At 37.0% G+C, this 17,532-nt stretch overlaps 1 protein-coding gene across 5 annotated transcripts in view; it reads left to right on the forward strand.

Moving 5' to 3' along the window:
• The window catches only part of Myo1b (myosin IB), a 187,147-nt gene that overhangs the window by 104,398 nt on the left and 65,217 nt on the right, over positions 1 to 17,532 (forward strand). For all 5 annotated transcript variants that reach the window (XM_069995684.1, XM_069995686.1, XM_069995687.1 and 2 more), the window contains exons 6-7: positions 692 to 738; positions 6,811 to 6,874. In XM_069995684.1, coding sequence (XP_069851785.1) covers positions 692 to 738; positions 6,811 to 6,874 — 111 coding nt within the window. The remainder of the gene's footprint in view (positions 1 to 691; positions 739 to 6,810; positions 6,875 to 17,532) is intronic.

A 17,532-nucleotide genomic window follows, 5' to 3' on the forward strand; every position in this document is an offset into this window, starting at 1 on the left:
CTCTCATGGGCCCTCATTTAAAAGGGAATCCCAAAGGGGATTTTTTTTTTTTTCTGAATAACTAAGATGGGAATAGCCTTGTAGTTTGCATTATGGGCCAATTTAGCTTCCTTTTCTTTTCCAAAATGTTTTACAACGTGATAGACATGAACTAATGAAACCATGAACTAATGAAACTTTTATACTATTGGAAATGACTGTCATTTCCAAATCTCAGTGTGATGCTTTCTGTATTTCAGGGTTATATAATTAATCACATATTTCAAAATTATTAAATAGTTTTAAGTTTTTCTTCCTTCTCTGGTCAGGAATCTTCTAGCTCCATAAAATCTTTGGAAATGTGAAGTAATTAATTAAATAACTTTGTTCACTGATGGTCATGGAGGAAGAATGGAGGCTTTGCTGGCTGTCCACTCCTGACTCCTGTTTCTAGAGTTAAAAGGTGCTTGACTCAGGCAAGATTATCTTTAGTGTAATACTTGCATGATTCCATGAATTATAGAAATGCCTCCTTTTTCTCTGGATGTATAATAAAACTTTTATTAAATGTATGCCATGAAAATTTTGTACAGAAATGTCACTGCTACAAGTTGAATTTGTCAGGAATTATAGATGTCAAATGCTATATTTGCTTTATTTTTCTGCTTGAAATTGTTTCCTTTCAACCTTGCATCTATTTCTTTCTTACTAGCTTTTGGAAATGCCAAGACTGTAAGGAATGACAACTCCTCTAGATTTGTGAGTATTTGTACAAGCTTAAGTATTAACATTAATATTTGGTTTGAATATGTTTAAACAATCAATAGATGTTTATTATTTCTCAATACATACATTTTTAAAATGAGAAGAGAACCATCTACTGAGATACCGAAAATTCTATCAGAATTATAATATATACTATAATTAGATTATAGATTTACTATATAATTATAGGTTTATTATATAATGTATACATTATATTATTTATTTTATATACACATCATATATTATATAATTATATATTATATGTCATATAATACATCACATGGATATATATTATATATTGTTATACATTTTATTATATATTTATATTATTTCATATATTATCTATTTCATAGATAATACATGATATATAATACATTATGTATGGACATATACATATATTTATATGGATATATGTATGTGTATAATTGCTTTCCGGAATTTTCCTTTGTAAGTATTCTTAGAGTAATATATTTTATCAAGTTTTCTTGATTTCTCCAATCATAAAATTACATGAATAATTTAAATGAGTTTATTTAGGATAAGTTTTGAATTATCTGAGTTTTAGTATTTAGAAATTAAAATTAAACTTAGATATTGGGTATAAAGAAAACTAAATTTAAGTGTTAAGTTTATATACTACATCATCTCTCTTACTTGGTGGTCCCAGAAAGGATGGGAAGTACTCTGAAACTTATATAGAGGTAAAATAGGACTGGTGAGGAATGGAATGGTGTGGAGGTGTGTGTGTGTGTGTGTGTGTGTGTGTGTGTGTGTGTGTGTGTGTGTGTGTGTGTGTGTGTGTGTGTGTGTGTGTGTTTGTGTGTGTGTGTTGTGTGTGTGTGTGTGTGTGTGTGTGTGTGTGTGTGTGTGTGTATACAGATAAAGTTATATATAGTAAAAGCCAAAGCATGTTGAAGCCTTGCCTTGATTGAATTGGAAAATGCTAGGAAGAACCTGGTTGTTGGCATATTTCTAGCCTGCTCTCTTATCACTGCCCAGAAGGTGTTTCATTCAGTGGGATGTTTGAGCCTCTTTAACTATGCCATACTCCTTCCTGCCTCCGGACTTCAGAGAGACACTAACACTGCCCCAGCATATTCCAGGCAGATGTGCTGAGTGTGATAGTGGTGTTTTGATTTTTTTCTTTGATTTGTACATTTTCGTGTGTGTGTGTGTGTGTGTGCGTGTGTGTGTGTGTGTGTGTGTGTGTGTGTGTGTCAGGGTCTGGACATTGTCCCTGAGTTTATTTGCTCAAGGCTAGTGCCACTTGAGCCACAGTTTCTCTTCTGGCTTTTTTGGTGGTTAGTTGGAGATACAAGCTTCATAGCTTTTTCCTGCCTTGGCTGGCTTTGAGTTGTGATCTGCAAGTGGCTAGATTACAGATGTGAACTACTGGCACCTGGCTGTACATTTTTTTAAATATCAAAAATATCATTTGCTTTATTAGCTGACTTTCCCCATCCACTACTAGTGCCATTAGGGACCTTTTATGTTTGTGTGAGCCAATCCTGAGGCTTGAACTCAGGGTCTGGGCACAGTCTCTGAGCTATTTTGGCTTGCTTTACCTTTGACCCATAGCTCAACTTCTGGCTTTTTGGTAGTTTATTGGAGATAAAAGTCTCATGAATTTTTCCTACCTGGGCTGGCTTTGAGCCTCAATCCTCAAATCTCAGCCTCTGAGTAGCTCAGACTACAGGCGGAAGCCACTGGTGCCAGGCTTGGAGACTATTTTTGATAATGCCTCCCTACTAGAGATATCCTTCCTAATCTTCCCCCTCTTCTTTTTAGTTCCCTCTTTGCTTTTTCCTCATTGAGATGCTCAGTGCTTGAGGATGAGAATGACCTCAGGTGGAGGTAGTTTCTATAGCTTAAAAATGCAGAGAGCTAAAGAAGTTCCTAATTCTAAGACTATGAATGTTTTGCATTGGATTAGCCCATTAGACTGTTGTGACTGATTTGATCCATGCTTTTTCATATGGAGTATTAATGGCTAATCTCATTGCATAAATAGAATTAGAATTGAAATGTGAGCAGATAATTCTAATAGATGAAGCTTCTTTGTGTGATTGAATTTTTGTTTTGTTGTCAAGATATGTCCACATACTTTTAAGTATTTACAACTATATTTAATACGTGAACAATACAAATGCAGAAAACCATATTGCTTAAAAGATCATTACTAACTAGTGACATTTAAAATCTAGTGAAAGACTTGACAAGTGATTTAACTTATTAAGTGGCTTCAGAGAAATCCTCTTATAATACAGGCATTAAGATGTGAGATTAACACTTGAGAGGGGAAATCATTCTGTGCCCAGTTTTTAGTAACTTCTAGATTTTGTGATCTGTGAGTAGACTAATAATACACCCAAGTACTTTTTACAATTTTATAATAGGACTACCATATTGAAAGCTACTCTATTTAAATAACACTTGGTTTTGCACCCTGTGCATATATTTAGGGAAATTAAAGTTCATTTAGCTGTCTTTGGGGAACCTAGAATATATGTCCTGATCTCTACCCTGAAAACTGATCGAGCCTATTAGGTTATAGTTAATATATTCTGATCTTAGCTGACATTTGTATGACCAATGGATCCATAGAAGTGCCTTACAGTGTCCCCCTCTTCACCCAGACATACAGATATATTTCTTTTAAGAAAGAGACTTGATGGCTTTGCAAATAAAATAAGGCTCTGAGTATCATTATTTTTGTTTGACCAAAGTCTTCTGGGAGTGGGTAATACATACTGCATCTAGTATGTAAAAAGCACCAAGATAGGACCGGAGCGAGTATAGGGAAGAACATGCAGAGTTGGGGAAATGTCATTAGCCAATCTTTCATTTAGTAAGACTTTGAAAATATCAAAATTAGACTGAGTTGGTGTTTTTAATTTTTAATTTTTGGTGCCAATCCTGGAGCATGGACTGAAGTCCTAGATATTGTCCTTGAGCTTTTTTGCTTAACATTAGTGCTCTATACTTGAACCATAACTCTACTTCCAACTTTTTTGTGTGTACTTACTTGGAAATAAGAATCTCATGGGTTTTATGTCTGGGCAGGCTTCAAACCATGATCTTCAGATCTCATCCTCCTGAGTAGCTAGGATTACAAGTGTGAGCTACATCACTTAACATAAGCATGAATCTGTCTACCTGCATCTCCCCTGAGGCCTGCAATCTTTCCTCAGTCTCTACAGACTTAAGTTGATCATTACTTTAGGTAGTAGATAGGTACCCATGATACCTTCTTGCATCTAGAATAAAATGCAAGCTCATGTCAAGGCTCAGGACTGGCATGAGCTGGGCCTATCCTGTTGGTAGCTCGTCTCTGTGTTCTTTTGCTTTACCTCAGTGTCTTCCAGAATTAGATTTGCCTTTGTGACTCTCAGCCAGCACTTCAGGGCCCCAGGCCTTTGCATTTTCATGTCCTTCTGTGTTGTATGCCCTGTCCCCAGACCTCTGCATGGCCAGCAGCATTGGGTATCATGTATGTCACCTTCAATTCCATGACACCTTTCATAGGCTCTGTGAATTCATCCTGCTTTTATGTTCTGAACCTTAGTCTGGAATGACTGTATTCTGTTACCTCACTTACACGATCATTGACTTGAGACATTAGTAGAAGCCATGAGAATGAGTACCCTGACCTCCTTGGATATCCTGATGGTTGTAGGAGCGAGGACAGTGTCTGGCACCATAGTAGATAACTTACTACAAGGTATTTATTGATGAAAAAGTATCTGTTAATAAGAAGCTTACATACTAGTTAGAATGATTGAATGTATCTAAAGACAATTAAAACAACCCCTAAAATTCTAAGTTCCCTAGAAAGGAACAAGTGAAGGTTTTTGGATAGTTAGAGGAAAAGCTGAGGACTCTGTGGCAGCAGGCAATCTAAAAGAGCCTGTTAGTTTCAAGTGCATTAAAATCAGGAGTATGAAGTGCTGCCAGTACAGCTTTCGGAAGCCTGCAGAGAGAGAGAGAGAGGCCTGAGTTTGCTAGAGCTTAGGGCTGCTAGACAGGAGGGAATGTGAAGGAGTCTTAGAACCAAGGACTAGAAAGACAGGTCAGGGCCCCAGCTGGAAGACTCTAATAAATATTGCTTTTAGAGCCCAATATTTTACATATAAGTGACAGGTAACTGCTGATTATTTCCAAGTAGACTAATGATAAGATCACACACAAGCTTTTGGTGAGGAATTGGGATGTAGCTGCACAGCATTAGGACCATTATCACAGGGATTCTCTCTACTGTCTCATGGCTTCCTTTTCTGTTCACTGTGGTGTTCATTTTGCTTTCTTCACATTGCTTATTCTTTGAGATAAATCTTCAAATAAGTCACATTGTCATCATCATGATCATCCAGGCCCTCAAAACTGACTTAATCCTGTGTTCTGTGGCTCACTTGTGGATATATATGTACTTATATACTGTCACAATGAAAAGCATTCCAACTCCTGTCTCACTATCTCTTTAGTTTCTTTGTCTCTTGTGTCTCCACCATCATGGAGCACTTCACTGTACACAGTTGCCTATGCCACATTCCTAGAGCTTCTTATCCTCTTTCATCTCCTACACCCAACCCAAATTCATTGTGGTTCTCTGTACAGCTCTCAATTTCATTTGCTTTTGTCTTTTGTTACTAAGTCTTGAAGCCACCAAAACTTCTCTAATTGTAGGAGGTACCTATAATATGTCTGGGTTTGCTCTATTTCAGTCCATTCCACACCACCTAGGTGGATCTTGTAAACTGGCAGGTCTTCAATGATGTGGCCTGCTGTCAGAAGAGTATCTCAAGAGTCACAACGTGCTCCAACTTCTAGCCTCAATTCCTCACTGACTGTCCTAACAGATGCCAGTTCTTCTGTCTACTCTTGGTGTACTCTCCTGTCTCCTTGTCTGCCTAACTACTGAGACTTGGTATTTCAGCTGAAACAAACACTTTGTTCTCCCCTTGTCCCCACCCCTTGCTATTTGTCCATATCATGACCCACTCTAGGGTATATACTCCCCTAATGGAATGTCCTATGTACTCCTTTCAATTCCTGAAGGTGTGTGGGGGGAGGATGTCTTATGTTTTCTTGTGCCTACTTTTCCTTTAGCATGGAGGAAGTACTTGGTGTAGATGTTTGTTTAATGCACAAAACTTAAGAAGGTAGATGCCATGGAAAAGGAGATGGGGAAGGAGCATTGCATAAGCCAATAAAAAGCCACAAATTACATTGTTAATGGAGCTGCATGTAGTTCTGTTTAGTCTCTATTCCTATCATTTGGAAAATTAATTCGTAGGGAGAGTTACATACAAACTATCTATTGGAGTTTGACTAAGGTAAGACATGAAACAAAATCAAAGGCTTTATTTACTAAACCAACATACCCTGCTGCAAACAAGAAACAGCTGTCTGGGTTAAACCAGGCAATTATAAATGAATTTTTTTAAAAATTACAGTATTAAACTATATGTATACTATTTCAAGATACCATCTATAAAATACAATATGAACTTGGGTTATATATTATTATGTTAAATAGGATAAAAGCCAAAAAAATCAACAATTAGTCTTTGATTCAGAGCCAGTTACACCACATAATAAAATATTTGATTGGAGTAGATATAAGAAATAGTGTTTGTTATTTGTTGCATTTCAACTTGTTTGATATATTTGCAATTTGTAACTATGGCTTAAACTGTGTTTTTCCTATAAAAATGAAATCATTGTATTTCCCCATCAGTGCATATGGAAGGACTACTTTATTCCCAGTATTTGTTCTTGATTTGAGGACATACACTCTGAAGCTTGAAAAACATGTTTGAAATGAAAAAACCACATGATGTCTAAGATTTGTTCTTAATTTAGCAACAGGCTAGATTAACTTTGAGCTAATGAGGTATTTAGCATGAATTATTTATAGAGGCATATTGTTTGGCATCCTGGTTTTATACCCTGACTTTCTTAACTGCACTTAAAAGAAATGCATGAACATAGGGACTTGCTATCCTTAACATGTACATTAACTACTTTGAGGTGATCTGGAAAACTCACCCACTCTTTCTCTAACAGGGCAAATACATGGATATTGAATTTGACTTTAAAGGTGATCCACTGGGAGGTGTGATAAGTAACTGTGAGTATTTTACGTCAATTTCTTAAAAGTATTTATAAATAGAATAATTTAAATACCTAAGTCTTTAAGATAGATATTAAAATGGTTCTTTTTCTTATATGTAGACAGTTAACCTTTGCATTTCAAACTTTGCTTTGTAATATGATATAATTTATACATATTTTGAAGATAATGAAATGGCTACACATACACATAGACATATACATGTATATAGTTATATATGTGTATGTCTAAAACCACAATGTAAGTACTTGATTTTCATTTACTTATTTATTTATTTGTCTGTGTATTTGTTCTGTGGTGCAGAGGATCCAACCCAGGGCTTCACATACATGAGGGAGCCTCTCTACAACTGAGCTTACCTTACGTTTTTTCCCTAATATCCAATACAAGGAGTGGGTCTGTTCTTAAAGTGTGGTTTTAAGAAACTTTGCTTTTGTTTCAATATACTTCCAAGTTTGAAAGCTTGAAATGTGATATCCTGTTAGGTAGAACACAGCTTCATTAGCCTCCTTTAAATATGACTATAACTGTTGAAGTGAAATGTGTTTTGCCAAAAGTTAAAAAAAACTTTTAACTGATGGCTAACACCTGTATCCTAGCTACAGGAGGCTGAGATCTGAGGATCACTGTTCAAAGCCAGCCCGGGCAGGAAAGGCTGTGAGATTCTTTATCTCCAATTAACCACCAAAAGACTGGAAGTGGTACTGTGGCTCAAGTGGTAGAGTGCTCAACTTGAGCTCAAGAGCTCAGGGATAGCTCCCAGGCCCAGAGCTTAAGCCCCACCACTGACCCTCCTCCTCCAAAAAAAAAATAATCCTGAGATAAAGGCAGGTGCAATTTTCTGTAGCAGGTATGATGAGAGTGCCACACTAGCCCATAGGTCTGATGTCAGTGTTTCAGTGTCAGTACCCATAGCATTACCCTGAATATCTGCTTGTGTTGATTTTTTGAATGGTTAGTTTGGAGATCTGTACAAAACACTGTATCATACTCTACCCTACCCAGCCACAGTCTAGTATCTTCTTGAATATTTTGAATTGAGGACCACAACATCAAAGTTCCCATTGCTTCATGACTCCAGAGCACTATTTGGATTGTTAGAATGAGAAAAAAAATCATTTAATTGACTAGACAAAAAATGGCAAAGCTGACAAAAGAATTTAGAGCTGATTGCTTACTTTGTAGAACCCCAGCTATGTAAAATGAATGGCTATATGGTCAAAGAGGAGGTGAATAGCCTAGAACCCCTGCTCACCTAGAGTCCCCCCAAATACTTCCTGATCAGCCATAGAGCCAAAGCAGTGCCATTTGAAACTTGGTGTTCCAAATAATCTTGGAATGCTATAATGCTGCCCTTCCTTCCTTCCTTCCTTCCTTCCTTCCTTCCTTCCTTCCTTCCTTCTTCCTTCCTTCCTTCTTTCTTTCTCTTTCTTTCTTTCTTTCTTTCTTTCTTTCTTTCTTTCTTTCTTTCTTTCTTTCTTTCTTTCTTTCTTTCTTTCTTTCTTTCTTTCTTTCTTTCTTTCTTTCTCTTTCTTTCTTTCTTCTGCCAGTTGTGGGGCCTGAACTATGGGCCTGGGGCGCTGTCTGTCAGCTTTTCAGCTCTACCACTAGAGCCACAGTGCCACTTCCAGCTTTTTCTGTGTATGTGGTGCTGAGGAATCAAACCCAGGGCCTCATGCATGCAAGGCAAGCACTCTACCACTGAGCCACCTTCCCAGCCCAATGCTGTTTTTTTTTTTTTTAAAGTTTCACCATGGCTCAGATAATAACTCACTAGAGTTTTAGTGTCTTCATCTTTGAAATGATAAAAATGAGTTGGATGAGTTCTATGGTCCCTCTCATTCTATAGTTCTTAAGTTATTTTATTCTCTATTTTGATTTGCCTGATGATAAACTTTTGTGTGCTGTTCATTGGGACTATTCATATTTGTAAGAACCTGTTTGCTAGAGAAATCCCTTGCAGAGTAAGTTTTAATATGAAATGAAATTCGATAGGATAGTGTTATTTAGGTTAGATGATTTTACATGCCAAATATGGAAGCAAATACTTACACAAACTAAGTATGATGTAAGCAAAAACCAGTGATAAATGATTATAACTCCTGCCAAACTTGTCAGGCAAGTTCCTGTCACAACATGTAGTAGCTGATTCCAAGACCACTTTTTTCAGAAATGATTCATTTTAATTGTGAAAGATATGTCTGAATATAGTGTTTTCTTTTTTTACAAAGCATATAAATTCTAGTTATTACACTAATAATACTCTTTTTTAAATGAGCCTTAGTTTACTATTTTTTTATGTCACTTGAGCCAAACATTCTGGAATGACTTAATCAATATTGCTCTTGAGGATTGTAAGAAAATAATTTGGAGATACTTTATTATGACAAAATGGCTTTCATTTTGAATTGCAGAGTTGTAAGTTGTAAATAGAAATGTCTTCTTGACTCTTCATTCTTGTAGTATCCATGGAGAATAAATACTAAACACTCAGTTCTTTCCTAGTTTAAATTAATGTATCATCAGGAATGGATTTCATATGGTGTTTGTTACCATTTGTTCCCACAGTGAAAAATTGCACTGAAATTGGTGGTAGTGGGAACACCCTGCTATTTGAGTATCCTTTCCTTTGGAGAGGAAAGGAGCACATTAGTGGTGAGGAGCACATTCTTTACAGGAATTTCACCCTCTAGAGATGGAGGGCTGACTCATAAGTGGCCATAGGAATGGCTGCTGCTGGCTTAAGGGGGTGTGAACCAGTAGGTAAATCCACTAGAATTCTTTCCAGGATGATGCTACAGTTTAGCTTCATGTAACCTGAAGAATGCAAGGTTTGTCATCTTGTAGGAAGTGTATGTTATCTCCTTTCCAACAGCTGTGTAGTAAAAGCATAAATTGTTGTTACCTAAAATTATTTCCCTGAAAGAGACATGAGCTTCCCATAACCAGCTGTATTACCAGGAAGTTGAAAAGAAAGCCATTATCTTTCACTTTCTAAAATAGGTGCGCTATAGAATTTAAGTCTAGAATTTACTTGAGAGTTACTTACTTGGTCTCACTAAGAGAGAAATGTAACTAAAGTAGAAAATGACAAATAGTTGTTTCAGTATAGCAGAGAAAAACGAGACATAGCCAGTGGTTGATCTAATAGGAAGTGACAGTTCCCTACTTTATTAAGGCTGTTGATCAAATAGTTTTTAAACATTTGTAATTCAGGATCTAGAATCCTATCTAGTGTTATAAATCACAATTTGAGAAATCTGTAGTTTTTAATGTTCTTGGGTAACACCTTTTATCTGAGGCAATTGGTGACAATTTATATTGTGTAAAAAATGTGCTATAGATCTCAAAGCATTTTTATGTGGTAGAGAATAGCACAGAGAGCTATCTGCTTTGGAAATATTTTCTGATTTCAATCTATATAAATAAAGTAAGAGCAAGAATAATAGCTGTTCTGTTCCTAGTGGGATGTCAAGGACCTAGTGTATCCTGACACATAGTAGGTATATCAGTGCTAGAAGTGAGGCTGGGGTTGATTGAGTACAGGCAGTTCTTTTTCTTCTGCCTCATTATGTAGGGTGTATTCATGAAACTCTCATTGGTCCATCCAATGTGATCTCTAATGCCTAAACAAAAAGACATTCAGTTACTTCTCTGTTGATGTCTTTTTCTTTGAAATGTCAATAAGATCACTGATCTCAGGTTGTGTGAGGACTTATCTATTAGCAGCTAAAAATATTTTTTTGTTATCTAGTACACAGTAAACATTAAATAAATCCTGTATTTCTTCACTATTGATTTGTTCAGTGTCTTTAGCTCTTTGCCAAATATATACCTCTCCAGGGACAGGGTACTTTTTTCTGCCATTTATTTGGATATGTATAATATTCACAAGCCATTCAAAATTATCAGTGTAGGCAGATGACCTCAGACAGCAAACAAGAAACATATAAGAGGCATATGTGTCTGTCCCATTGTGTACCAAATGATTTCATGAGCCTTATGTGGCCCATGTGCCAGATGTATCTCCTTGCCTGCCCCCACTAGACAGAGACTGAATGTGGTTTATTGCTGAATCTAAAAGACCGCTGACATCCGATATACACACACAGACACATACACTTATGGATTTAATTATTATAATTTAATTCCATAGAGTTGAGAATATTGTTGAAAAATAAGTTACTGGATAATTTTCCCCTAATTATTCATTGCCTCTCATTCTAACATTTCTTTTCTAAATCTTAGGAAGTCAAGTGAAATTATCGATAGCTGAATTGTGTCTTTTGCTTTCTTTTTAGCTCAGCTTGAAAAAAAAAGATTCTGTGACTTCTGATGGGAGGCATATGTGGTGTGTGTGGTATATTTACTCTACTTATCCCTGGAACGCCTCAGCTTAAATGTAAAATACTAGCCCTGTTAAGTGGTCTGGTGGGGCTGTGGGTGGAGCATGGCAGGGTTGGTTTGTCCCAACCATATGTGAGTCTTCAGCTGGGAACACTGAGATGGTTGGGAGTGACTTGCAGAACTGAAAATGAGATTCTCTGGAGGCTTTATCATTCATGCAAGGTCAGGCTCTGGCTGGAAGGATTCCAGGACTGGAGCCCCCCTCCATGTGTCCTTGCTGTGTGGTTTGGACTTCTTTCAGCTAGGTTCAGTCATGACAGCAAGTGTTTTAAGAGAACCTGAGGGAGGTCTGCCTACTTTGGTAAGTCACATGTTATGTCACTCCTGCTGTCCAGTATTGTCAACCACCTTGACTTACTTCAGGAGGAGGGAACAGACTTTTCCTCTCAATGGGAAAGTGTCACCAGATTTGTGACCCTTTTATTTGAAATAGCCTCAGTGTGACACATTAATTTTCAGAAATGGTCCCAATGTGTGTATACTCTTGAATAGTCCTCTTTCTCATTGACTCAGGACTTTGATATCAGTTTTGTGTTAGTCATTGGAACAGTTAGCAAATACAGCATAACCAGAGTCTTGAAAAGTGGTTATGTATTGGAGTTTGTCCTCTCTTGCTGTCCTTAGGATCCTTCATCAATACCCTGTGAGTGTACTTGGCCTTCTCTGCAGGATGAGGGGCAGCATGTGGAATGAACTGTCAGACAGAAGAATGAAAGTATCATAGGTCAGCTGATAGTCAACTGGCCAACATACTGCCAGCTATAGCAAGCCCAGCGAAGATCAGCCAAGCTGGCTCCAACCAGAACTGCCAAGCTGACTCTCAGAGTCAGAAGCTAATAAATGGTAGCGTTTTAAGCTACTGAGATTTGAGGTTGGTTGGTTATACAGCTTAAATTAACTGGCACACAGGTCTGATAAATAATATCCTTTCCTTCACTTTGTTTTAGAAACAGGTGAAATGTAGGCATGGGAATCAAGTTGGAGAGAAATGGCTTGCTTACTTACTGCTAAAGGCAAGGTTGAAAAAAGTGACTTTGGTTTATCACCCAAATACATTAAGTGTGCTAATAGTCCTGGGGCAGTTTGGTCTCTAGGAAGTCATTGATAGAACTGGCCTTTCCTAGTAAGGATTGCTCCATTCATCTCGCAGCATTGCAGAGCAGAACCATGCAGGGGGCCCAAAAGAGCTGAGCCCCGTGTACATGGCTGTCTCCTCTAAACTTCATTGTTCAGCAGAGTCCTCCTGCCCCCAAGAGAAGTGAAGGGTTAGAAGAGGCTAGAATTATCCTAAAGAAGATTCTTTCCACAGGAAATCATGAAGCAGGAGGAATTGACCCAGCTCTTCTTCATAGGGAAAGTTGAAGATTGAGTAGCTTACTATCGATTCTTTTTGTTTTACATTTCTTTGGAATTTATCATACACTTATGTCATACTTTCATGTGTCTGTCTTGTGGCATATTGTTTTATCTGTATATGGCACATTCATATCATTTTGTAGGATATGGAACATTTCTCTTTTAAATTGAGATCAGCTTTATTCTTTCATATCTTTAATTTTGTAATAGCAAAGTCTTTGGTTCGAAGTGAAACTGACTGTAATAACAAATCCTCACGGAAACCCTAATCTGTGTGGTCCCTGGTTTTCCCTGGGATTATGTGCTCTGAAGTAGAGTAGGAGGTTACCTAGCAGTGAATCAGTACTCAGTGTCTTGAAAATACATGACAGTAAACACTGGTGGTTTTAAAATGTGTAATCTTTAGGGTCACAAGTCATAAAAAAGAAAGGATATACATTATCTAGTTTCAACTACTAGATTTTATTAAATGTAAAAGTGATAGATAGAGGGGTTGCAGTTACATAAGTCAGATAAAGAGTACATTTCTTTTTGAACAGTGTCATCTCTTAGCTTGTTTTCTCCCAATTTTTCCCTCCCAAACCCCCTCCCTACAGTTGTGTAGTTCATTTTCAACATAATGTCTAAGTGAATATCACTGCTACATTTGTTCACCTTTTGTCCCACCATTTTTGTGCTCCCTCTTACTCCCCCCCCAAACAAAACAGATTAGCTTATACATAAAAGGCACAGAAATAAAAAACAGCAATAAAGGATAAAAACAGAAACAAAAACCAAAATAACAGAACTTTTGATTTCATTTCTTAGAGTTTTTTTTGTCTGATTTTTTTTTTTTTTTGGTTGGTCGTGGGACTTGAACTCTGGGCCTGGGCTCTGTCCCTGAGCTCTTCAGCTCATGTTTAGAATTTTGACTTTTATCTTAGCTATGCAGGAGTCTGAAATCTGAGGATCACAAACTGAAGCCAGCTCTGGAAGAAAGTTTTTGAAACTCTTATCTTCAATTAACCTTCAAAAAGACTGAAATAGAAGTATGGCTCAAGTGGTAGAGTACCAGCATTGAGCAAAGAGCCTAAGGGAGAACTCAAAGGTCTGAGTTCAAGTTTCAGCACTAAGACACAGTTATAGACATAGGTGCATGTGTGCACACTTGGGAGAATATTTTTTAGTGCTTTTTAAGAAGATAGTAACATTGATTATGAAGTGTTGGTAGCAATAAAACAGATTTCAAAAGAGCAATTTTTTTTAGATAAAAACAGATGCTTTCCTTTGCATTAGTGTTCTTCTTATATACAAAAATATGTTTACTATAAAAAGCATTAATGTTTATTATGAAGCAAGATGGTACAAATAAAGAAATGGAAAGAAACTGTATATTAGAGTAGTAAGTACAATCATAAGATATTAAAGACTAGACAATCCATTATTTTTATTTCAGGATTGGGTCTCATGCAGTTATATTCATGAGTAAATTTTCAGTAATTAGATACTAGATTTACATCACAAAACAATTCTCTGCATATACTACATATATGCAGCTAAATTCCATTTTTTTAAAAAAAGTTGGTAATAGTGTAGATAATATGCCAAATCTTTATTTCTTTAAAGTCCAAGCTAACTTCTCAAATACAAACTCAAGAAACTTTTGATATGACCATAATACATAATGTGTGTGTAATACATCAGGATACTGACTTCACCTTTCTAGGAACATTTAATGTGATACATATTTTTTTTTTTTTGGTTGGTTGTAGGGCTTGAACTCTGGGCCTGAGCGCTGTCCCTCAGCTCTTCAGCTCAAAGCTACCACTTGAGCTACAGCGCCACTTATGATTCTCTGGTGGTTTATTGGAGATAAGAGTTTCATGGAATTTGCTGCCCGGGCTGGCTCTGAACTGTGTGTGATCCTCAGCTCTCAGCCTCCTGAGTAACTAGGATTACAGGCATGAGCCACTGGCGCCTGGCTCTTTAACTATTTTTAATGCTAGATTTATTTGTAATTTCAGGATATTTACTTGTGAGTGAGAAATTCAGGCTGTTTTCTTAAATTTGAAGTGTTACAAATAGCAGTGGAATTAGGGAACAGTTCTAAGGTCATAGTGTTCCAGATATTTCACATCCTCAAAGCCTTAACCTGCAAGTAGATGGAGATTTGTGAGAGACCGAGAGTCCTTGGGTCAGCATCACATTTATTTTCCTTTGTTTCACTGTCGCAAACGTGCATAGTAATTATTTATATAATGATATTTGCTTGATCTTTTTTTTGAAATTTGTCATAGTTAGCCACTCTAATCATGATCTTAAATTTGTATTTTGTCTGTTTTTTTAAAAAAGCACAGAATTGATGTCAGAATATTTATTCCCAAAAAGTTCATATTCAGTCTTCCCTTGAAACTATCATGTTTGCCCATTAACTTGCTGATATGGGACAGTTTTTTGGAGGTAATTATCTAAGGCAAGAAGAAAAAAAAATTACTTAAAGTATGAGCATTTACTTGTTTAATGTATCATTTTACTTTAATGAAGAGGTGTAAATCTATTTAAAGAACATAAATGGCTCTGAGATGCTTTTTTTCAAATGTTCTTCTTGAAGCAATTGGAGAAGGAGGCAGATGGTCTTAGTTGGGGCAGTGTTTTGAGTCAGAGGCTTTCAGTGGGGTTTTCATTATCATTCTGACCTCATTAGCAAAACTGAGACAAAGCAGGGTCGTTCTGAAGCCTTCATGAAGAACTTAAGACTACTTTTTTTGTTGTGAAATTTTTATTGCCTTATCTTTCTTGTGCTACATGCCAAGAGAATGAGAACTTTTTTCTCTTTCTCAATCCTTCTATTCATTGTATTTTATTTTTGCGTATAAGAATACTAGGTCTTCCAGCTGGTACCATTGTGGACATTTTATTTCTTTTGACATATTATAACTTGAGGAAGTTGCTCTGTGACATGTTGCATGCACATGTTGGGAAATAGCAATTCATTACTGAAAACTGAGAAAGTGATGACTTGTTTGTGTTGATATGGCATGATGATTCCATTGTTTCTCCATCCCAGCCCCTTTAGTGTCTCATTTAGAGTGGTTTAATAAGTTTAACATTTCCTTTACAATATGGATTTATATTAAACGTGATAGAACCTTTATGTTTTGGAGAGTTTATAAGCTGCATTGGAGTATCTGGAGACTCTCATACTTTTGCCTGTACTAAATATCTGGCATCTAGTAATAGCTCTTCACTAAATCTCATTAGTAGAGGCTCATTCAGCAGTGGCAGAACTACCAAAGGCAGAAGAGAAGGCTCCGCCGGTGTTCTGGTTTAACTTAATTCAGGGACACAATTTAAGTAGATTAAAGTGGTCAGGTGGTAAGTCCCTGTGGCGGATTGAGTTTATGTTCTCTGCTTTGAGCAATTATTTGATATGGCTTCATGCTGTGAGATTATGTTGGTGGCATGCACATTTAGCACAAAATACCAATGGGGAGTGGTTTTAAACATTAGTAAATTATTTTGGGACAAACATTGTCCCTAATTACTTTTCTACCTTGAAGCTTGTGAGTTATGAGAAAAGTCATAAAGAAATGGAATAGGAGGCTCTGGGGGTAATAGTGTATATATTTTAGCTAGTAAAACCTTAACTGCTTTGTAATAAAAGATTCCTCATTTTGTGATGGAGTTATTTAGTGCAGTCATGTATTTCATATAAAATACATCATTTCTAAGGGCTTAAGTATTTTGCGTGATTTTTGCATGATATTCTAGTCACCTAAAGGTTTAAGTTGTGGCTCTGTTACTTACTGAGAATGTGATGTGAGCCTCATTTTTCATCTAAGAAGCAGGCATTTTAAATCCAATAGAAGAAGTTCTGTGGACTGATTATAAAAACAAATGAAATGAAACTCCTGCCAGTGGCTCACTCCTATAATATTATATATTCAGGAGCTGAAATCTGAGGAGAGGATTGGGGTTTGAAGCAAACCTGGGCAGGAAAGTCCGTGAGGCTCTTATCTCCAGTTAACTACCAAAAAGCAGGTGGTAAAGAGCCAACCTTGTATAAAAAGAAAGCACCCTGAGTTCAAGTGCTAGTTCGGGCTCAAAATAATAATAGTAATAATAATGATAATTAAAGTGAAAAGTCCCAAATGCCTACTGAAAGTTCCCCTGCCTGTTTGCTTTGCACTTTTCCTTTTAAACACAGATATCACTGCTCTTCGTATTCAAATATGGTAGTTATTCCTGATGATATCAGCATGAGTAGGTCAAGAAGTACATTTGGCCAACATTCCTTTTCGCTTCATGCGCAAGTGACTATTACTCCTTAACTCACTGTTGTCTGCTGAGTCTTCTGGCCATTGCCATTTTTACACTTACTGTGTATCCATTAATTCAAGAGTGCCATGCTTTATCCTGACCATTGTGTTATGGGTGCACAGTGTAGCCACACTTTCCTCTTGCTCTTTGAGGGTATTATTTTGTGTGTTACAGTTTCATGTATTACAGGTTGTTTTTGAGATGCTCCCAAATACTTGCCACTGTAATTAGGATCCCACTATGTGTGGGAGAGTAGCACGGCAGGCTTGCAAGGTGCACAGTACTTATGTGACATGGCAAGATCCTCAGAGCTAGTGACAGACCTGGGTTTTGTAGTCACTCTACATTCCTCATACTCACCATCTCTTCACTCCCAAGTACCTTGTCATCTCACCGTGAAAGGAGTCACTGCTGTTGATTTGGGTGGTGTGGTACCTGGGAACACATGTGTGACTCTTATAGCCTTGTAGTCTTCTTACAAAGAAAATTTGTAGTTAACGTTGGGCCTGTTCTCAAATCCCTCCTGGCACATATTGGTGAGCAGTGAATTAATTGATTGAAGGAATCTGTGCATGAATGGATGATGTACACTG

The sequence above is a fragment of the Dipodomys merriami genome, unplaced genomic scaffold, assembly GCF_024711535.1.
Source record: "Dipodomys merriami isolate MVZ:Mamm:240054 unplaced genomic scaffold, mDipMer1.0.p SCAF_49, whole genome shotgun sequence".
In the NCBI taxonomy this organism is placed as follows: Eukaryota; Metazoa; Chordata; class Mammalia; order Rodentia; family Heteromyidae; genus Dipodomys; species Dipodomys merriami.